The 23630-nt window shown below is 37.0% G+C and overlaps 1 protein-coding gene across 1 annotated transcript; it reads left to right on the forward strand.

The window, feature by feature from the left end:
- Window positions 1–279: 279 nt before the first annotated feature.
- On the forward strand, window positions 280–23169 carry anxa5b (annexin A5b). The gene is made up of 13 exons (XM_061912547.1): window positions 280–387; window positions 549–598; window positions 9385–9469; window positions 9655–9749; window positions 9822–9935; window positions 11736–11826; window positions 14708–14787; window positions 14952–15002; window positions 18389–18482; window positions 18545–18640; window positions 18724–18782; window positions 18851–18973; window positions 22816–23169. The coding sequence occupies exons 2-13, from the start codon at window positions 596–598 to the stop codon at window positions 22876–22878; spliced, it is 954 nt and encodes a 317-aa protein (XP_061768531.1). The 5' UTR covers window positions 280–387; window positions 549–595; the 3' UTR covers window positions 22879–23169.
- The last annotated feature ends 461 nt before the right edge of the window (window positions 23170–23630 follow it).

A 23630-nucleotide genomic window follows, 5' to 3' on the forward strand; every position in this document is an offset into this window, starting at 1 on the left:
GTGAAATGTGAAGTTAATTAAAGAGAATGTGACGTAATATTGACAGAGTGTCGTTATTAGTAGCTCACCTAAAGAGGTTGTTGGCGACATTTTCTTTGGAAAAAAAACAAGTTTGCCGTTTTTTTTTCACGAGACTTTTGTAGAATGAAGAAGTTGTAATAATGTGGTCACGTCATCTTGTTTTGCATCATGTTTCAGCTCTTTCTCAATGGCGTTTGCTCCCAAAAGAACCACATTTCCCGTGGTGCTTTGCGCGCACCGGGGTGTGGCACACACTCGGATAACTTTTTTTTTCTTCCGAGTGTATTTAGGCTGTCCGTCCTTCTTGTTTTCTCTCGCCGCCTCTCCTCATCCTGACTTACCGGGTGTGACAGCTGCAGCTCTGCGGTAAGTCCGCTCTCATCGTCGGAAAACTTTAAGAAAAAACACTCGGCCAGGTGACTCGGTTGTCGGGGGTTTGTTAGCATTTGTGAGACGTTCACGGACTTAAAAAAAAAAGTTGTTAAGTTTGATGGCATAACTTTTTTTCTTCTTTCCCCCTTCGACAGACTTCTTCTACTTGAGTGAAAAAAGCAACTACCCACTTTCTGTCAAAATGGTAAGTTTTTAATGAATTGTAATGAAAGTAAATACCCAAAAAAGTATTTGACAATAACTCGCGATAGAGTAAAATAAGCCAAATCCGTTATTTATGCAAATGTTATGACTCATGATAGTAAGGCTGTGGATTTCCTAAGACGACGCCCACTTTATTCCAAAATTACATAACACCTCAGCTAAGTCTGCTTTTTTTCTTCCCACAAACATCTATACAGCATTCACACACTTTTAGTTAATTTTATTCATTTATAAGGAAATCAAGTAGGATTATTTATGTAAACTGGTTAACTTTATTGAAATGTATGATTACTCTAATGACCACCGCAGTGAGGTACTGTACCTTTAAATGTTTAAAACAATCTTATAGCTGGACTGAGAGTGAGGTATATCCTGTCAAAGATGGATGTGTGTGTGTGTAGGGGAAGTTTGTTCTGCATGACTCATGTGGGCTCTGTCTGTCTGTCGATGTGTCCTCCCTCGATGTGTGTATGTTTTTAAAACTCCATTTTCCAGTGAACACTCACCCTCCCTCTCTTCCTTAAAGGAGAAGCATCATTTTTCCCCCTCAAAGTCAGGGCGGAGCACGGTTATACACCACGGGCGGTAACAGTCTGCGGCAAACGAGGGACTTCCCTTTTGCTTGGTGTGCTGTGTGCATGGTATCCACGGTAACCACCGGCTGTAAAAAAAAAGGAGGGTTCTGATAAGAATGGGTCAACGTGCCTGCACGAGGAGTACCGTCGTTTGTCAAAATCAGGTCTTAACACGCCTTTCAGAATGTTCAGTACATGGACAAAAGTGTTGGGACACACAGGAAGTGATGGAAGAAACTCCACTACAGCACCACTTGTCCCCCACTGCACAACAGAAACTGAAACTAGTTGCTTGTATCCACGCTTTCTCTCCTTGCACTTGACGAAGGTAATTATAGGCGGGGTGTTTATTTAGCTGAAGCGCAGAGAAGATAGGGCATCATTGGAAGGTTTAGTGTAAAAGTTCATATACAGTGGGGCAAAAAAGTATTTAGTCAGCCACCGATTGTGCAAGTTCTCCCACTTAAAATGATCACAGAGGTCTGTAATTTTCATCATAGGTACACTTCAACTGTGAGAGACGGAATGTGAAAAAATAATCCAGGAATTCACATTGTAGGAATTTTAAATAATTTATTTGTAAATTATGGTGGAAAACAAGTATTTGGTCAACCATTCAAAGCTCTCATTGATGGAAGGCTGTTTTTGCTCAAAATCTCACGATACATGGCCCCATTCATTCTTTCCTTAACACGGATCAATCGTCCTGTCCCCTTAGCAGAAAATCAGACCCAAAGCATGATGTTTCCACCCCCATGCTTCACAGTAAGTATGGTGTTCTTGGGATGGAACTCAGTGTTCTTCTTCCTCCAAACACGACGAGTTGAGTTTATACCAAAATGGATACATGGATGATACAGCAGAGGATTGGGAGAATGTCATGTGGTCAGATGAAACCAAAATAGAAATTTTTGGTATAAACTCAACTCGTCGGACCAGAGTAGCAGGTAGGAACATATTTAATTCCCCAAAAACTCAAAAGGGTGCAAAAAAAACAGAAAACAACCCGAAGGCGAGCGCGCCTATCGCACGCGGAAGCTAAGGCAAGAAACTTAGGAGATAAAACATGAAACTAAAGACATGAAAACCTCACTAAACTGTGGCTTGAAACAAAATAGCATGAACTATGGAAGTGTATGAATACAAGCATGAAACTATGGCATGAACAGAGCAATGTCGCCAGCCGATTTACTGGCAAAAACAGGCTTAAGTAATAGTCTCATAATTAGAGCAGGTGCGTGTCTGAACACCAATGGCAGGTGAAACTAATGAGCTGCCATGGTAACTAAACAAGGGAGCGTAAACAGGAACTAAAAGAGTCCAAAACTAACAAAAACATAATCCAGACCACAGATCATGACAATGGCTTTGCTATTGACATGCTACTGATTAGTATTAGTTGTTTGGTATGGCGATTTCAGCACCTCCAAATGTATTAATGAAAACCAAAACTAAGATGCGCGTTACAATAAAACAGCTGGTGCGCAACAAGTGCAATCCTTGCAGTATTAACACTTTTTAGGGCGCAACAAAAGACGAGACAGCTACGACTGAACTGAGTAGTCAACACACCATACCCTACTGCCATCTGACGCTTTGGACTTGCAACTGTAACTGAGATTAGGACATGTCACAATAAAACAAGATATAAGAGACAAACAGTAGAAAATGGAGGGGACGGGTAGCAACTGGACATCCGTTATCATAATTAGCTCATTTTTAAACATTGCAAGGAGAAATGTTTTATTGTCAAAAAATACTAATACTTAACTCACAAAAGTACCAACAATTGGAACCATTGAGTGCAAGTATTGATTCCCAAGTACTGTATTGGTTCAAATGTGAACGGTAGCCATCCCTACATACAGAAAAGCCCTCGTTTATTGCAGTGAATTGGTTTAAATTAGGAATATCATAAAACATTATTTTAACAGCTAATGCATAAAAAAACTTCCAAGAACCTTTTTTATTAAGGCGGGCCTGGATGCTGCCTGAGAATGAGCCAATCAGTGGCCACTGTAGTATTGTTATGTTTACTCCATTTCTACGCTTGAAATTCTTATTTAGGCCAGGGATATATAATAATATACTTAAAAAACAACAACAAAAATATGTGATGTAGTAAAGCCACAAACATTGAAGGACATGGCAACAGAGCCCAAGTTGTAAGGAGCAAACTGCTAAGTCAGCATTAATAGTGCTTAAATGTAAACAACATCAAGACAATTGTAATACGTATGACTTTCACCAGCAACATTTTAAAGCGCATACAGAGCTAGATAAAGCTCTTGGACATTGGCCACTTTCGCAATGTCAAATGCAGTCACTGCCATCTTGTGTGGTTATTAATAATAACTACATCAGGAGGTTGCCTACAGCCACAACAGTTGCGGCCAATGTATTTTTTGATAACAAAGTTTTAATTTTGTACCACGCCACCCTACGACAGGATAGGATAGAGTCCTGAGGTTGTTCTCCTTTTTGACACCAGGGTACGACTTTTTTAGAGGGGCCCACTCAAATATTAACACTACTCTTGATTTTAATCATATTCACTAATTATATCTAACCTACTTACAGTTTAACAGGAAAAACATGCCAAATGATATGAAACCATGTGTTTATCACAAAGATTATTATCAAGGCTTAGGCCAGGCTGATTACAAAATAAAAAATGTTCAAATATACTGCAAAATAAGGGGCTCATAAAAAATACATACAATTACACAGTGCTAAAATAGATTAATCCTAACTAAATTAATAATAATATACAGTGTTTGTTTCTCACTTAAACTATCCATTCTTCCATTCATTTTCTTTCGCTTGTCCTTCCACCTTATCGCAGGGCCAACACAGATAGATATCATTCACACTCACATTAACACACTAGGGACCATTTAGTCACATTTTAATCAATTTGGTAGGTGTAAAACAAACTATAAAGTTACCATGCTAACTGTTAATATGATAGCACTGTTGAATATTTGTTAGTATAAAACAAAATCTAATAGATATTGTTATATTTTGCTATCTTGCTAGCATGCTGATAGTACATTTTTGTCAATTTTGTAGGTATAAAACAAAAATGCATGGATATTATTACTATCTTACAAGCATGCTAACTGTATGTTAGCATTGTAGCATTTTTTTGTAGGTTTAAAACAAAAAACCATGGCTTTTGTTACTTGTTGCTATCTTGCTGACATGCTGACTGATTAAATACAATTATGAATAAATAAATACATTTAAGTGCAAATGAAAATACAGCGTCACCACTTTGGTCATATTTTTTGCGCTGAAGAAACATCTCTGTGACTTTAGCTCCAGACTTCTTCTGATTGTTTAAGATTGTCGTGACTTCCACAAGTGGTGGAAAAGTGTATTACAACTGAGGACGGCCCTATGGTTAAGAAACACTGGGATTGACTTTATTTATCCCACAACGGGGGAAAATAATGTGGTTGCAGTGCAGATGGAAAGAAAGGTAAAACTATAAAGTTACCATGTTAACTGTCAATATGATAGCACTGTTGTAATATTTGTTGGTATAAAACAAAATCTAATGGATATTGTTATATGTTGCTAACTTGCTAGCATGCTGATAGTACATTTTTGCAAATTTTGTAGGTATAAAACAAAAATGCATGGATATTATTACTATCTTACAAGCATGCTAACTGTATGTTAGCATTGTAGCATTGTTTTGTAGGTTTACAACAAAAAATCATGGCTTTTGTTACTTGTTGCTATCTTGCTGACATGCTGACTGATTAAATACAATTATGAATAAATAAATACATTTAAGTGAAAATGAAAATACAGCGTCACCACTTTGGTCATATTTTTTGCGCTGAAGAAACATCAATCAATCAATCAATGTTTACTTATATAGCCCTAAATCACTAGTGTCTCAAAGGGCTGCACAAACCACCTCTGTGACTTTAGCTCCAGACTTCTTCTGATTGTTTATGATTGTCGTGACTTCCACAAGTGGTGGAAAAGTGTATTACAACTGAGGACGGCCCTATGGTTAAGAAACACTGGGATTGACTTTATTTATCCCACAACGGGGGAAAATGATGTGGTTGCAGTGCAGATGGAAAGAAAGGTAAAACTATAAAGTTACCATGTTAACTGTTAATATGATAGCACTGTTGTAATATTTGTTGGTATAAAACAAAATCTAATGGATATTGTTATATGTTGCTAACTTGCTAGCATGCTGATAGTACATTTTTGTCAATTTTGTAGGTATAAAACAAAAATGCATGGATATTATTACTATCTTACAAGCATGGTAACTGTATGTTAGCATTGTAGCATTGTTTTGTAGGTTTACAACAAAAAACATGGCTTTTGTTACTTGTTGCTATCTTGCTGACATGCTGACTGATTAAATACAATTATGAATAAATAAATACATTTAAGTGAAAATGAAAATACAGCGTCACCACTTTGGTCATATTTTTTGCACTGAAGAAACATCTCTGTGACTTTAGCTCCAGACGTCTTCTGATTGTTTAAGATTGTCGTGACTTCCACAAGTGGTGGAAAAGTGTATTACAACTGAGGACGGCCCTATGGTTAAGAAACACTGGGATTGACTTTATTTATCCCACAACGGGGGAAAATGATGCGGTTGCAGTGCAGATGGAAAGAAAGGTAAAACTATAAAGTTACCATGTTAACTGTTAATATGATAGCACTTTTGTAATATTTGTTGGTATAAAACAAAATCTAATGGATATTGTTATATGTTGCTAACTTGCTAGCATGCTGATAGTACATTTTTGTCAATTTTGTAGGTATAAAACAAAAATGAATGGATATTATTACTATCTTACAAGCATGCTAACTGTATGTTAGCATTGTAGCATTGTTTTGTAGGTTTACAACAAAAAATCATGGCTTTTGTTACTTGTTGCTATCTTGCTGACATGCTGACTGATTAAATACAATTATGAATAAATAAATACATCTAAGTGCAAATGAAAATACAGCGTCACCACTTTGGTCATATTTTTTGCACTGAAGAAACATCTCTGTGACTTTAGCTCCAGACGTCTTCTGATTGTTTAAGATTGTCGTGACTTCCACAAGTGGTGGAAAAGTGTATTACAACTGAGGACGGCCCTATGGTTAAGAAACACTGGGATTGACTTTATTTATCCCACAACGGGGGAAAATGATGTGGTTGCAGTGCAGATGGAAAGAAAGGTAAAACGACATGAAAAGATGAGGGAAACGATAAAGACCACAAGACATACAATTGCCACCCCAGAAACACTGTTTCCACATACATCAACAGTAATAGAACCGTTAATTTATTTCTTAGAAGATTATTAATGTGCCAGGTGGAATGGTCCATTTGTGAGGTGTGGACATTGAGTCATGCTGTTACAGAATGTTCAAAATGTCTTGATAAGATGATGTAATTGCGAGGTCACTAAGCGGTCAAAGGAATTATCTAAAAAGTACAAAGTGAAGGTTTTTATTCCTCACTATTAAACTTGCCTAAAATGAACACTTTGGTTTGCAGCTAAAAGTTTGGGAGTGGCTGATAATGTGAATCACGAGTAAAACATTCCAGATCCTGCTGGAAATGATTTATGTCGGGTGGAATTCTTGTTCAAATGTTCCATTCTTCCTTTGGCATGCAGTTATTGATTGGATTGGGTTGTTGTTTTTTTTCGTCGAGGTTTTATGAGGAAGCGCGTGAATGTTTTTGGGATTCCTCCTGGCATTGAATAAAAAACACATAATGCTGCTTCTTGTTGGCGTTTTTGCTGCTCTGCCTGGTTTTGGTGCGCATGATGCTGAGGTTTACAGAATGAAAATTCCTGCCACATTCCTGTGGATCTGCCGTCTAAACACCTCGCCTGGTCGTAACGAGAAGCCATGAGGTGACTGAGTCGTTAATGTTTGACAGCGAGAGGCAGTGAATGCACCATTGTTCACTCAGTCCTGATCACCTCCGCGTTGTCTTATTGATCAGTTGGCTGTGTTTGCATTTATTCCACAATCTCGGAAATAATCTACTTTTTTCTTTGTTTCGCATTGAGAGTAAACATCAGGAGCGCTGCTTTCTATTTGTTTGTCCTTTGGCACTTTTGATGTTACTGTATTGCAGTGTTTCTTAACCATTGCGCCCCCTACCTAGAGAACCACCAAAAAATAATGGTTTCTCAGCTGTGGTCTGTAAGGTCCGCAGCAGTACTCAGTTTTAATACACTTTTCCATCACTTGCGGCAGTAATGACAATCTCAAACAAACAGAAGAAGTCTGGAGGTTAAAGTCATATCATTTTTGAAGCGCAAAATTTATGACCAAAGTGGTGAAGCTGTATTTTCATTTGCGCTTATTTTATTTTTTGACAGTTTAGTCAAGAAACATGTTTCTTATAAATTTAGTTTATTGATTTTAGCAGAACATAATTGTATGAAAATATGTTTTTAGTCCGTAATGAATGAGTCCCTTCTTATATATATTTGGTTAGTACTTATTTTTCCAATCAGCCTGACCTAAAGCTAAGGTTTGTGTTAAATAAGATTGGCGCCAGCGCCCCCCACGACCCCAAAAGGGAAAAAGTGGTAGGAAATGGATGGATGGATGAATGGATGGATTAACACATGGTTTCAAACCATAAGTAGGTTATACTTGATATAGTATATTGAATACAAGTACAATTAAGAGTAAGATGATTAATTCAGTCTCATTTCAAAAAGCTTAAGAACCGCTGCTGTACTTAATTAGCAGGCCTCTGTTTGTATTTTTGAAGAGACCAAAAATTGCAGGATTTTAAAATGATTTTTCTTATATTATTTTTTTAATATATGTATAAATATATATTTTACTAGGACTGTCAAATAAAACAAGTTAACTCATGTGATTAATTGCAGAAAAATTGCATTATTTATGCACAGTTGAAGATTAATCACACATTTTATTTAGATTTTTTTAGGGAAAAAAATTCCTATTAATATATCTTGAGCTCCTTTACCTTTTACTGCTAATTGGTTTACTGAAAGGTGGTGTGTGTTGTTACAAGGAAATAAACCCTGACTCAGACTGTTGCTTGCTTTCATGCTAACTGTTAGCATGCTAACATATAGGTATATATACGTGTGTGTGTATATGTATGTATGTATGTATATATATATATATATATATATATATATATATATATATATATATATATATATATATATATATATATATATATATATATATATATATATATATATATATATATACAGTATATATATATATATATATATATCCATTTTTCTACCGTGTATTCCCTTGGGATATATATATATAATATAACTTGTGTGTGTGTGTATATATATACGTATGTGTGTATATATGTATTATATTTATGTGTGTACATGTGTATATATATGTATTATATAGACGTATGTATATATATAATATGGTGTATGTATGTATATTTTTTATCTGTCCTGTTTAGCCAGTCAGGCAAATCATATTGTTGATGTAGATGCTCATATCTGTTTTACAGATTTATTTTAGAAAAGAGAAGTGTATAATACTTCTCTTGTTTTATTTGTATTGACTTTAATACATGTTTGGGTACAATTTTATCAAACAAATCCAGTTTTTTTAAAGTAATATATACATTTTTTTCACAGCTGTTTAACTATTTTATAGAGGAATGTAGTTAATCATCAAACTGGCACCCAATGTTATTAAAAAAAGTATTGATCATAATGGAAAATAATTTTGAATATAGAATCGATTCTAAATCAAATCGTTATCCCCAACAAACGAATCGAATCGCGTGGTACCCTACTTCAGTCATATGACGTGGTACTTGAGACGTTCTAACCGTTAGGATGCTAACGTTAGCGTTTAAGTTCGGCTTGCACATTTCAGCATTCTTATGCAATTTCTCCAAAAATTGCATATTCTCGTTTTTTTGTGTAATTTTCTAACCCAGGATGTTTTTAGTTGGATTTTAGAAAGTGTCGCGGGCAGATAAAAAACTAGCTGCGGGCCGCACATAGGATAGCCCTGCTTTAGGGGACTGACAAGCACGTGTGTAAAATCTGAGCAGGATTAGATGGGAAAAAAACATGTCCGCCCTCTTTACCAGGCAACCTAACAAATTGATTATTTGTCTATTGATGATAAAATTTGTCTTTTAAATAATTGATGTGTGTCATTGCAGGCCAGCAGAGGAACCGTCAAAGCCAGCGCCAACTTCAACGCCAGCGCAGATGCTGAGACCCTGTACAAGTCCATGAAAGGCCTCGGTAATGCTCCCTCATATGCAGTCATGTGACCTGCCTGCAGCGCTCAGTCCAGACATCACAGGCGCCGCCGCGGAACTCGATACGCCGCGAGAAAACGCGCGCTTGTGATTGTCATAAAATAATCATCACGCAAACACGCCCTGTTGTTACGTCACCGATCATGTCATGACTTCTGGTCGCCATAGGCACCGACGAGGAAACCATCCTGCAGCTGCTGACCTCCCGCAGCAACGCCCAGCGTCTGCAGATCACCTCGGCCTACAAGACTCTCTTTGGAAAGGTCTCACGAGTTCATAAGCAAACATGGGCACCGTAAATATTTACACAAAATCAACGAGCACATATATTCCAGGATCTGATCAGCGACCTGAAGGGGGAGCTAGGCGGGAAATTCGAGACCATCATCGTGGCCCTGATGACCGCGCCCATTGCCTATGACGTGACGGCACTCCGCAACGCCATTAAGGTCAGTTATACATTTTTAACACCTTTACAAAAAAATAATGCTCACTTTTGATTGACACCAGTACATTTACATTGTAAACTAGAATTTGCAATTCCGGAGGGAGTAGCTTGTAAACGCCCTATGTGCGCAAGCCGCCGAACCACCGATACGCGTGAGCGGAACTGAAATGCTTGAATGTCCAGGGTGAGTGGAGTGTGTGGATGTTGGAACGGTTTGAATCGGATGAGAAATGTGGGATATGGAGAGGTTTGTATATCCATCCATTCATTCATCTTCTTCCGCTTATCCGTGGTCGGGTCACGGGGGCAGCAGCCTAAGCAGGGAAGCCCAGACTTTCCTCTCCCCAGCCACTTCGTCCAGCTCCGCCCGGGGGATCCCCAGGCCAGCCGAGAGACATAGTCTTTCCAACGTGTCCTGGGTCTTCCCTGTGGCCTCCTACCGGTTGGACGTGCCTGAAACACCTCCCGAGGGAGGCGTTCGGGTGGATGTACCATTAATTTTCAATGAAGGGGAAATTCCTGGTAATTCCGGGTAATCAGGGAAACATGCTGGTTTGAATGTCCAGGATGAGTGGAGTGTGTGGATGTTGGAACAGTTAAAATCGGATGAGAAATGTGGGATCTGCAGTAGATTTTATATTTCCCATTCATTGTCAACGGGGTGAAAATTCCTGGAAATTTTTGGGGAGAAGTAAAAAAATGTTTTGCGTTCGATATATGGGAAGAGTAGTGTGGGTGAATGGTTGAAAGGTTTAGAAAGTTTAGAAATGGCTGTGGTTAATTACATTGTAAAACTATGAATACGTCTATTAATTTCAATGGGAATTTCCTGGAAATTTGGGAATTTTAGGAAAACCGTATTGATACTAGCACAATTGTCCTACATGATACAATAGTGTTAATGTTGGAGTTTTTGAAATAGATTTAAACATGTTGACGTAGTAACAGTTTGGATTGAGAATGGGTATTTTTGAAATTCCTGATACTAGCACAATTGTCCTACATGATACAATTGTGTTAATGTTGGAATTTTTTTAATAGATTTAAACATGTTGACGTAGTAACAGTTTGGATTGAGAATGGGTATTTTGAAATTCCTGGAAAACCGGGAATTTTTTAGAAAAAAAAATAGGAGCGTTTGTTGTCCCAACTAAGAGAAATGTTTTGAAGGTGGAATGGTCAAAAACAGTTGAAAAATGTGAACTGTGAAACCTTTCCAGGAAGAGATTAAAATAGGGCTTTGGAAAACCTGGAAATTCCTGGAATTTTTTTAGAATTTGGCAAGAATGGTAGTTAGATTGTCCAAGATGTGTGGATGGTGGGACGGTTTGAACATGGTGAGCATGTTTGATAATTGGCTCATTCATTTTAAATAGGCAAAATGTCCCAGAAAACCAGGAATTCTGGGCAAGCCGGGTTATCTAAAAACTTTTTTTGGGGGGGCTCACGATTCCTGGTCGAGCCGAACGTTTTGCTACCTGAACAGTTCTGATTGAATAGAAACTGAGGGCTGTGAAACGCGCCTAACTTTTGCGGCGGAATAATAATAAACACATAATTTTTTTTAATGTTTAAACTTGTATGTGCGAATGATTGGGCATCCGCACAATAATATTTTTTTATGGTAACTTAAATAAAAAGTGCTTTGGGACAATTTACTTTTAAAACACAATTTTATAAAGGACATATAAGTAGGGGGACCTTGCTCCATTTGTTTGGGTGCCGTTGGCCTGAAAAACGGTCAACACCCCTGATTTTGCATGCTTAGAAAAGCGGTGACAAACCTACTTTTGACCACTAGGGGGCAGGAACGGACGAGAAGGTGTTGGTGGAGATCCTGACCTCGAGAACCCCCCAGCAGGTGAAGAAGATCGTCGCTGCTTATAGACAAGGTAATACACACAGTAATTGGGCAAAGTATTAGATGCCATACATGACATAAGAAACTTTAGCATTAAGCGTTTCCCACCTAGGCCTTCAGTGATGTCAGACTTCAATGATTGCCTCTCAAAATACCATAATTGATGTCACCACATGGCCATTGCAAATACTATACAGGAACACATTTACGCACTACTGTCCATTGAATCACATCAACAGTGTACAAAACGGGTTATTTTCTGGCGCATTTAAAAATCAATGAATCTGCATCAGCAGTTAAAACATATCTTATGTGGTACTGTCGAAATTCAAATTGCAAAATAACATATAAAATGTGAAAAAAATAAGAAATAAAATATTTGAACTCACAATTTGTTGCACTCATTTGACACCGTATAGCCCTTCGTAGTCTGTTGATTCATCGCCGACATCGTCTCACAAGATGTAGTTTCTCTTTAAAATATCCTTCTTGAAAATGGCCTCGCAAGTGTATATCTGCCACCTAATCAACGTTTTTGCATCCTGTGAATGGTTACTCACTTTGGAATGACAAATAAGTATCCAATCACAGTCTCGTTAACATCAGGCTACCTAGAGAGGCTACTGTCAACAACTTGTGTGCTGATTGGCCACCGCAACTGTCTATCAACTGTATGTGTTCTCAAATTCCTCCGCTAACGGTCCCGGTGAGTATAAAATCACAGGGCACGTAAATGTCACGTTCAACGTGTGGCCATCCAGAAGGCCTTATTGACAACAACTCATGATCTGATTGGCTATCACAATTGTCTATCAACTGTATGTCCCCGTTCAGTTACAGTGCACAGACGCCTGCATTTTTTTATTCTGAAGGCCTCTTGCAGATTTCGTACAGCATGGCAACATAAGCTAGCTGAATTCTGATTGGATAGAAACTCTATAAACTATAAAACAACAGCGCTGGAAGGAGTATAATGAGACATGAAGAGAATATGAATAATTTAAGATATTTAGGGAAATTAAATAAAAAAATACTTTTATCTTTAATTATGATCGTGATTTCTGGTTATGTTAGGCCAGCAGAGAAGGCCTTGCTGGCCCTGACGGCACACCACTGGGGATAAGGAGCACGCAAACGTTAGCAACACTAGCATGAGCTACAGCGTTAACATTACACAATTGAGCAGCAACGTCATGCTTGTTATTATTTATTCGCTGATGGAAAACTAAGTGACCAAAACTTGTCTATAGCGTACTGACGGTGTGTCATTCCAAGCCTGCTTGGTGGGCGTACATATGGGATGGGCTAATCTCGGTAGGGCCGGGTTTAGCAATGTTTTTTTCCTTCACATGTCACTTAAAGTCGAGAAAAAAATCAAACAAGCGAGGGAGATGAAATATTTTACCACACACATTATTGTTATTGTTATTATTATTAGGGATGTCCAATAATATGAGATAAATCCTTTAAAATGTAATATCTGAAATGATAGGTATCAGTTTCAAAATGATCGGTATCTGTTTCAAAAAGTAAAAGTTATGACCTTTTAAAACGCCGCTGTGTACACCGACGTAGAGGCGTACAGAGCGCCAATAAACCTTAAAGGCACTGCCTTTGCGTGCAGGCCCAGTCACATATTATCTACGGCTTTTCACACACACAGGTGAATGCAAAGCATACTTGATCAATACCCATACAGGTCACACTGAGGGTGGCCGTATAAACCAGTGGTTCTCAAATGGGGGTACGCGTACCCCTGGGGGTACTTGAAGGTATGCCAAGGGGTACGTGAGATTTTTCAAAAATATTCTAAAAATAACAACAATTCAGAAATCCTTTATAAATATATTTATTGAATAATACTTCAACAAAATATGAATGTAAGTTCATAAACTGTGAAAAGAAATGCAACAATGCAATATTCAGTTTGATAGCTAGATTTTGTGTGGACATGTTCCATAAATATTGATGTTAAAGATTTATTTTTTTTGTGAAGAAATGTTTAGAATTAGTTTCATGAATCCAGATGGATCTGTATTACAATCCCCTTTAAGTTGATGATTACTTCTATGTGTAGAAATCTTTATTTATAATTGAATCACTTGTTTATTTTTCAACAAGTTTTTAGTTATTTTTCTTTTTTCCCCAAATAGTTCAAGAAAGACCACTACAAATGAGCAATATTTTGCACTGTTATACAATTTAATAAATCAGAAACTGATTACATAGTGCTGTATTTTACTTCTTTATCTCTTTTTTTCAAACAAAAATGCTTTGCTCTGATTAGGGGGTACTTGAATTAAAACAATTTTCACAGGGGGTACATCACTGAAAAAAGGTTGAGAACCACTGGTATAAACAACTTTAACACTGTTACAAATATGCGCCACACTGTAAACCCACACCAAACAAGAATGATAAACACATTTTGGGATAACATCCGCACCGTAACACAAAAAACCAGATACCCAGAACCCCTTGCAGCACTAACTCTTGCGAGAGCTACAATATGCACCCCCTGCTGCCCCCCACCTCAACCCCGCCCACCTTAACCTCCTCATGCTCTCTCAGAAAGAGCATGTTCCAAATTCCAAGCTGATGTTTTGAGGCCTGTTAAAAAAAAAAAATGCACTTTGTGACTTCAATAATAAATATGGCAGTGCCATGTAGGCATTTTTTTCCATAACTTGAGTTGATTAATTTTGGAAAACCTTGTTACATTGTTTAATGCATCCAGCGGGGCATCACAACAAAATTAGGCATAATAATGTGTTGATTCCCCAACTGTATATATCGGTATCGATTGATATCACTATCGGTAATTAAGAGTTGTACAATATCGGAATATCGGCAATCGGCAAAAAAGCCATTATCGGACATCTCTAATTATTATGTTGTTGTTTTTATGTCAGAGTACGATGATGACCTGGAGGAGGACGTTGCTGGAGACACCTCTGGTCACTTCAAGAGACTTCTAGTCATTCTGCTCCAGGTGAACCTCTTTCTCCTCCAGTATCATATTTTAACATCTGATTGATTTTTGCCCATTCATAATGCATTCCATGCCATAAATGCCGCTCCAGTTTCTGTTTGCATTCATGTATTATTCAGTGATTCAAGGACAGAACCAATGCGAGGTTTGTTCTCTCTCTACAGGCCAACAGGCAGACTGGGATCCAGGAGGGAAACATCCAGACTGATACTCAGGTGAGTTTGTCATTTATGGATAATAATTGTAGTGTTGAAACGCAGGCTTAAAGGCCTACTGAAACCCACTACTACCGACCCACGCAGTCTGATAGATTATATATCAATGATGAAATATTAACATTGCAACACATGCCAATACGGCCTTTTTTGTTTACTAAATTACAATTTTAAATTTCCCGCGGCGTTTCCTGTTAAAAACGTCGCGGAATGATGACGCGTGTTTGTGACGTTATTGGTTGAAGGGGACATATTAGACCAGCACCACTTACGGCTAAAAGTCGTCTCTTTTCATCACGCAATTACACAGTATTTTGGACATCTGTGTTGCTGAATCTTTTGCAATTTGTTCAATTAATAATGGAGAAGTCAAAGTAGAACGATAGAGATGGGAAGCTTTAGCCTTCAGCCACACAAAAACACGGTGTTTCCTTGTTTAAAATTCCCGGACGTGAAGCTTTACTATGGATCAGAGCGGTCAAGCGAACATGGATCCCGACTACATGTCAACCGGCAGTTTTCGGTGAGAAAATTGTGGTAATAAGTCACCTCTTACTGGAGATCAGCGGAGCCAGCGTCCTCCTGCAGCTGCGTGACTTCCCTTAACACTTCCCTCAAGTCACCCGTGGCCACACCCCTCCGACTATCAGGTACTATTTAACTCACTAAAACACTAGCAACACAATAGGATTTCCCAGAATTGTCCTAGTAAATGTGTCTTAAAACATCTGAATCGCTCTCACTGCAATCGGCTTTTTTTTCTTTCTCGTCCTTCACTCTAAATTTCCTCATCCAGAAATCTTTCATTCTCGCTCAAATTAATGGGGAAATCGTCTCTTTGTCGGTCCGAATTGCTCTCGCTGCTGGTTGCCATGATTGTAAACAATGTGACGATGTGAGGAGTCCCAAAACCCGTGACGTCACGCGCACATCGTCTGCTACTTCTGGTAAAGGCAAGGCTTTTTTATTCGCGACCAAAAGTTGCAAACTTTATCGTCGATGTTCTCTACTAAATCCTTTCAGCAAAAATATGCCAATATCGCGAAATTTCAGTAGGCCTTTAACAGATGATTAACCAGCGTCAATACCATGAATTGATTAATGTGGACCCCGACTTAAACAAGTTGAAAAACTTATTCGGGTGTTACCATTTAGTGGTCAATTGTAAAAAATATGTACTGTACTGTGCAGTCTACTAATAAAAGTTTCAATCAATCAAGTTGTTGCCAAATAGACCATTAGCTTATGAAGAAAACCGGGAAAAAAGTGATATAAATATACATATTATTCTTGCGCATATTTGTATCATAATAAACATTTTACTATTCATTGTAAACAAAATAGTTGCTTTTATGACTTGTAACATGGAGCTGCAGTGTAACAAATTGAACAGCAGGGGGCGACTATCACATTTTCTCATTGACTTGTACAGTACATAGTTTATCGATGTCCACAAAGTTTTTAATAAACGCCACTTACTGTACTTTTAAACATGAAACCAACTTCTTATAATCAACTTACGTCATTGTCTCTACAATGTTTTACGATGAATGGCGACAGTTTTGTTCAGAACATGTAGAAACGTCGACAATGTTCCACAATGAATCAGGACGTTAACCGGAAATGATCGAGCGGATATGACGTCGACAACACGGCACTCTGCGAATGCAATACACTTGAGCAACACTTTAAACCAATGTAGTTGCGAAATCTCTTACACATTGACATCAAAAAGTATTAAAAAATAAAAAAAATATTTGACGAATTTAATTTAAGTGTAAGCATATTAACAAATGACTTTAAAGCCACACAATTATTAAACTTTTCCAATAATTCCTGCTCCATTTACTTCAGAATTTGCTATAATGTGATTAATTCAAATGATATGAAATAATCAACACTGAAAGCTATTAGTCATTTTTAATTTCTTAATAATTGTGGGGTTGAGGAATAATATCTGTCATCAGAACAAAAAAAGGTTGCAAATTGTTATATTGGGCTTGCAATGACCAATTTAAGCCGCTAGAGGGTAGTAGAACAGCTATCTCATGCCTCAACACTGCCTCCTCTTGGTTATTTAATGTAACTCCAGCCTACTTGTTTTTGTTGAAGGCCTACTGAAATGAGATGTTCTTATTTAAACGGGGATAGCAGGTCCATTCTATTTTTCACACTTGATCATTTCACGATATTGCCATATTTTTGGGGAAAGGATTTAGTGGAGAACATCGACGATAAAGTTCGCAACTTTTGGTGCTGATAAAAAAATGCCTTGGCTTTACCGGAAGTCGCAGACAATGACGTCACGAGGGTGAGGGCTCCTCACATCGTTTATAATGTGAGGCTCCAGCGGCAAGAGCTATTCGGACCGAGAAAACGACAATTTCCCCATCAATTTGAGCGAGGATGAAAGATTTGTGGATGATGATGTTGATAGCGAAGGACTAGAAAAAAATAAATAAAATAAAATAAAATAAAAAGCGACGGCGTTTCAGATGTAATTAGACACATTTACTAGGATAATTCTGGAAGATCCCTTATCTGCGTATTGTTTTAATAGTATTTTAGTGAGATTGTAAGGACATACCTCAAGGTCGGATGGCTGCGGTGAACACGCAGTGTCTCAGAGAGAAGCCGAGGAGCCAAGCTCACAGCTGCCTTTTAAACAGCTACTGCAGAAGGACGAATAATCCAATGATGTCTCCGGTAAGATATATATCACAATTTTCCCATCCAAAAACATGCTGGTTGACGTAGAGAAACATGTTCGCTTGATCGCTCTGTGTTAAAGCTTCACAACAAACAAAGAAACACCGGCTGTGTCTCGGTGCTAAAGACAGCTGCAATACACCGCTTTCCACCAACAGCATTCTTCTTTATAGTCTCCATTATTAATTGAACAAATTGCAAAAGATTCAGCAACACAGATGTCCAGAATACTGTTTAATTGCGCGATAAAAAGAGACGACTTTTAGCCGCTAGTAGTGCTGCGCTAATATTTCCTGACATTTCTTGACGTCACGCATCATTCCACGACGTTTTCAACAAGAAACTCCGCGGGAAATTCAAAATTGCAATTTAGTAAACTAAAAATGTGTTGCAATGTTAATATTTCATCATTGATATATAAACTATCAGACTGCGTGGTGGGTAGTAGTGGGTTTCAGTAGGCCTTTGAGGAGACCGTCTTACATAGTGAGGCATGTGGTATCTGTTCTGAAATGGATAATTCCCTTTAAAAAATAATTTAAGTAAGGTAATACTCTTTTTAAACATGAATAGAAATTGACACGTGAAAAGTGCATTATTTAAAACATAATATAATGTTTAGTTTGTACAAAATAACCACACAGCATTTTTCACAGTAGCCACTGTCAATGTCGTAGGTCCTTTTCAAGGCCGGCGAGGAGAAGTTCGGCACCGACGAGCAGACGTTCGTCACCATCCTGGGCAACCGCAGCCCCGAGCATCTCCGTAAAGGTGTGTGTTTTTGTTTTATTTATGAAGCATGCAGACTGACTTGTTGTGTTGTTGCCTTCCAGTGTTTGACGCGTACATGAAGATGACCGGCTACGAGATGGAAGAAAGCATCAAGAGGGAAACATCCGGCAGCCTCAGAGCGCTGCTGCTGGCCGTCGGTACGGAGCCACTCGCTAAATAACGAGCGCTTGATTGCGATTTAAAAAAATATATTGTTATATTTGTCTTTTTTTTTTTAAAGTGAAGTGTGCCAGGAGTGTTCCAGCTTATTTTGCTGAGACGCTCTACTACGCCATGAAGGTAGAACCATATAATATAAATGCATAATAATATACAGATGAGGGGTTTAAAGTGTTGTTTATTGTCAGGGTGCAGGAACAGATGACAACACTCTGATCCGTGTGATGGCCACTCGTAGCGAGGTGGACATGTTGGACATCAGAGCGGAGTTCAGGAAGATGTTTGCCTGTTCTCTCCACTCAATGATCAAGGTATGGAAATGCATCAAATACGGATCCATGTTTGTTTGTATTTGTTTATTTTAAGGACAATGTGCAGTTAGGATAGGATAGGTCTTTATTGTCATTGCACAAGTATAACAAAACTTTGTTTTCAGTACAAACCTGTTCAAGATTAGACAAACAGTGTAGAGGGTTACAGAACAAGAACGCTGATGGGTCGCCATAAGGCGCCCCGTAAAAGATGGGGAAAAGGTAAACGCTGGGGAAGGATGAGTAAAAAAATACAATCTAGACTGGGCTCCTAAGGGGGCCCAGTCTGGAGTGGGAAAAAACCTCCATAGCAAAGCACATATACATATTACAACATGCATCTCGAGATATCTAGCAACAGCGGGAAGGTAGTTCAAGATCATGGTGGTAGGCCGCAGCTCTTCAGGCGCTGACCAGCCATTCATCACCCCTTTGGGATTTGTGTCGAGGGCGTTGGGTTGGGGGGGTGTATATTTTTTTGTGGATGTGTGTGTGTGTGTGTGTGTAAGCCCGCAGTGTGTCTCTGTTCCGCGGCCATGATGTATTATACAGTTGCTAGTCCAAAGTCAACAACAACAGGTGTGTGTCCATGAAAGACAAGAAGGGAGTTTGTTGTGTCTTCACTGCACTGTCCTTCAGGAGAGTCTCAGAGCCAGGGAAACAATCCAAGTTAGAATGATTTGTATGCGAGTGAAAATAAAATTTGCTTTTCACTCTCAATTGTCTATGACTGGTTGTCAAAACTGCGGGGCAGACAGTCCGATGTAATCCACAGTTCTTCCCGCATCCTCCAATCATTTGCGGCAGCTTTGGGGTACTTTGAAGACTGCCAGCAACTTCCAATTTGTCGACAAACCAGAGCAACGCTTACTCCAATCAGCAGATGTCCTGTTGTCATAATTCCGAATAGGTGGATATCTTCACGTCCTCGACAGAAAAGGGTCGCCCGGCACGCGGCCCTCCTTCTTCTCCCAAGAGTCCGTGGTGTGTTCAGCAACAACCGCTTTGTCACGACAGCAGGTTCCCCCAAACCCAAGATCTTGTCAATTTTGTTGAGGCCAGTTAAATAGTTCCAATGTTTAGATTTGGAGAGCAGTGCAACAAGAAAGTTAAGACAAGACAAAGAAGCAAGCAGGAGAGATAAGGGAGAGGAAAGGGGAGCGTCCACCCTGGATGAGTGCCAGAGAGAACCATTAAGAACCGCACCAGATTTAGCACCAGTGCTAGTTTGCATCTGTAGTCCTTCTCATGGTGCATCTAACACCCACAATTTAGAAGGACACAGGGTTGAAAATACACAACACTATTGAAATGACATATGGATTGGCAGTTTAAAATACAGGTACAATACAAAGAGGGTATGTGAGTTACAGTATTTTAGCAGCTTCATTTAAAGTGCAGAAGCATATAAAGTGCAACAGTTTTTTTTTTTTTTAAATCAAAGTCCACATACAGTGCATGTAGCTATTGATGTCACAAAATGGAGCTGGAAAAAAAACTTTAAAAAAGGTCATAAACTCACAATTCTTATTATGACTAAAATATATTAGCGGTGTATTATTTCTAAATATAAATGATTTAAAATTACTTATGTATTTATAAAATATTACATATTTTCAGATTTATGATTATAATCATAAAGTTAAAAAAAAATCATAACATAATGTAATACTTTTTTGGCCCCTTAAAAAAATATATAATGCTATATAATAAAATGAACTCAAATTATTTCAAAGTTGCTGGTATTGTAAAAATATATGAGTTTGTTACCATAATAATACAAATTGTATTAATAGTTTTACTACTGCGATGAGGTGGCCACTTGTCCAGGGTGTACGCCGCCTTCCGCTCGGAATGCAGCTGAGATAGGCACCAGCACCCCTCGCGATCCCGAAAGGGACAAAGCGGTAGTAAATGGATGGATGGAATAGTTCTACTGAAAAGATACAATACCATATTAAAAAAAATCATGTTTATTGTATATTAAAAATACAAAGATATAATTTAGTTTTTATTAATTAAAAAAAATATTATTAATTTGTTTTGGGATTCAAGGTTTTTTTTGTCTCCCTTGAAAAAATATAAAATGCTATAATAAAATTATCCTAAATTATTTTGAAGTTACTGGTATTATATAAATATATGAATTTGTTACCGTAACAATATTAATTGTAATAATAGGTGTACTAAAACGATATATTATTACCATATTAAAACAATCACACTTATTGTATATTAAAAATACAAAGCTATAATTAAGTTTTTATTCAATAATAAAGAAAAATATTATTAATGTGTTTTGGGGTTTGAGGTTTTTTTCGGCTCCTTTGAAAAATTATATAATGCTTTAATAAAATTATCCAAAAATATTTTGAAGTTACTCCATCCATCCATTTTCTACCGCTTATTCCCTTTCGGGGTCGCGGGGGGCGCTGGCGCCTATCTCGGCTACAATCGGGCGGAAGGCTACTGATATTCTAAAAATAGATGACTTTGTTACCATAATATTAATTGTAATACTAGTTCTACTAAAAAGATATATTACTACCGTATCAAAACTATCACGCTTACTGTATATTAAAAATACAAAGGTATGATCTAGTTTTTGTTATTTAATAAATACAAATGTTATTAATGTGTTTTGGGAATTAAGGTTTTTTTGACTCTCTTGAAAAAATATATAATGCTATAATAAAATTATTTTGAAGTGACTGGTATTATATAAATATATGAATTTGTTACCATAATAATATTATTTGTAATAATAGTTCTGCTAAAATGATATTATTACCATATTAAAACAATCACGCTTACTGTATATTAAAAATACAAAGATATGATTTAGTTTTTATTCATTAATAAAGAAAAATATTGTTAATGTGTTTTGGGGTTTAAGGTTTTGTTTTGGCTCCCTTGAAAAATTATATAATGCGATAATTTTTCCATTTATTGTTTTAATTGGTTTTACCCTTTTCAAATAGTTTGTAATCATATTTATTTATTTTATCATTATTATTTTTTATTTTATTTTATTTATATTGGTTGAATGTTTTTATTCAGTCATAAATATTGTTTTTAATATTGTTGTGCAGCACTTTGGAAACATTTATGTTGTTTAAATGTGCTATACAAATAAAATGGATTGGATTGGATGATACAATTATGAAAAATTATTTTGAAGTTACCGGTATTATATGAATATGAGTTTATTTACCATAATAATATTAACTGTAACAATAGTTCTACTAAAAACATATATTATTATTGTATTAAAACAATCACGCTTACTGTATATTAAAAATGTAAATATATAATTGATTTTTTATGAATGAATAAAGAAAAATATTATTAATGTGTTTTGGGGTTTAAGTTTTTTTTGGCTCCCTTAAATTATATAATGCTATAATAAAATTATCAAAAATTATTTTTTTAAAGTTACTGATCTTATAGAAATATAAATATATGAGTTTGTTACCATGATATTGACTAATAATAGTTCTACTGAAAAAAGATACATTACTGTATTAAAACAGTAACACTTACTTTATATTACAAATACAAATATATAATTTAGTTTTTATTAATTAATAAAGAAAAATATCCTTGATGTGTTTGAGGTTTAAGGGTTGAAAGTGCTTGAATTTGATATTATTGTCTGTTACAAAACAGAATTTCATCTTCGACAGGCTCTAAAAGAACAGATTAATATGAGATTAAAAAAATATGCATCATGAAAGAGTGTTCATCAAGTTGTTTAAAATGATGACGCCAGTGGGAATATGTGCTTGGAAATAATTGTGAGAAATGCTGGAAGGAGAACTCAACAACTTTTGTTTTTTCAGGGTGACACCAATGGCGACTACCGCAAGGCTTTACTGCTTCTCTGTGGCGGGGATGATGCGTAACCACGGCAACGGTGGAGCCCCATCAGCGTCGAGAGACAACAGCCAATATCTCATACGAAGTTAATCACTCATGAGCGACGGACGGCCCGTCAGGTGTTTTGTTTTTTTAAACTATGATACCAAACAATGTCTTTGAAAGGTAGCTAACGATTCACTATCACAGTCGGTTCTTTGGTCCACTAATGATGTCTTTAATGACCCCATTGGACTTGTATGTGTTTGCACTTCTTTTGTTCTGGCGGAGCCAATTAACTCAACATTAAACATTTCAATTGATGAAGTAAAACTCCACATTTGTTTATGCCTTTCTTTCTTGGACTCGTGGACATGCAATGTCCCACTTTAGCCTCCAGGGTGTGACAGAGCAGCTTTATTTTCTTCTACCAATATGGTCATACCAGCAAAATATATATGTTTAAAAAGTTATATTTTTAAACATAAAGTTATATTAGTTATATTTTTTTATTGACTTTTCTGGCAGTTAAATGTTTTTTGTTTTTTTTTAAAACATTTGTCTATTGAGTTTTTACAGACATAATTGACAAAAGTAAACAAATGCTGTGTTCCCCCCACAAGTAAAATAAAAAAATTATGTGTGTATGTGTATATTAGAAAAAATAATTGTAATAATTAATGAATAAATAAAAAAAGTAACTACAGACAGATTTTTTAATTTATTAATAGAATTATATGTATACCTATTATGTGTGTGTGCGTGTATATATATATATTGTGTATGTATATATATATAT

The sequence above is a fragment of the Nerophis ophidion genome, linkage group LG01 (assembly GCF_033978795.1).
Source record: "Nerophis ophidion isolate RoL-2023_Sa linkage group LG01, RoL_Noph_v1.0, whole genome shotgun sequence".
In the NCBI taxonomy this organism is placed as follows: Eukaryota; Metazoa; Chordata; class Actinopteri; order Syngnathiformes; family Syngnathidae; genus Nerophis; species Nerophis ophidion.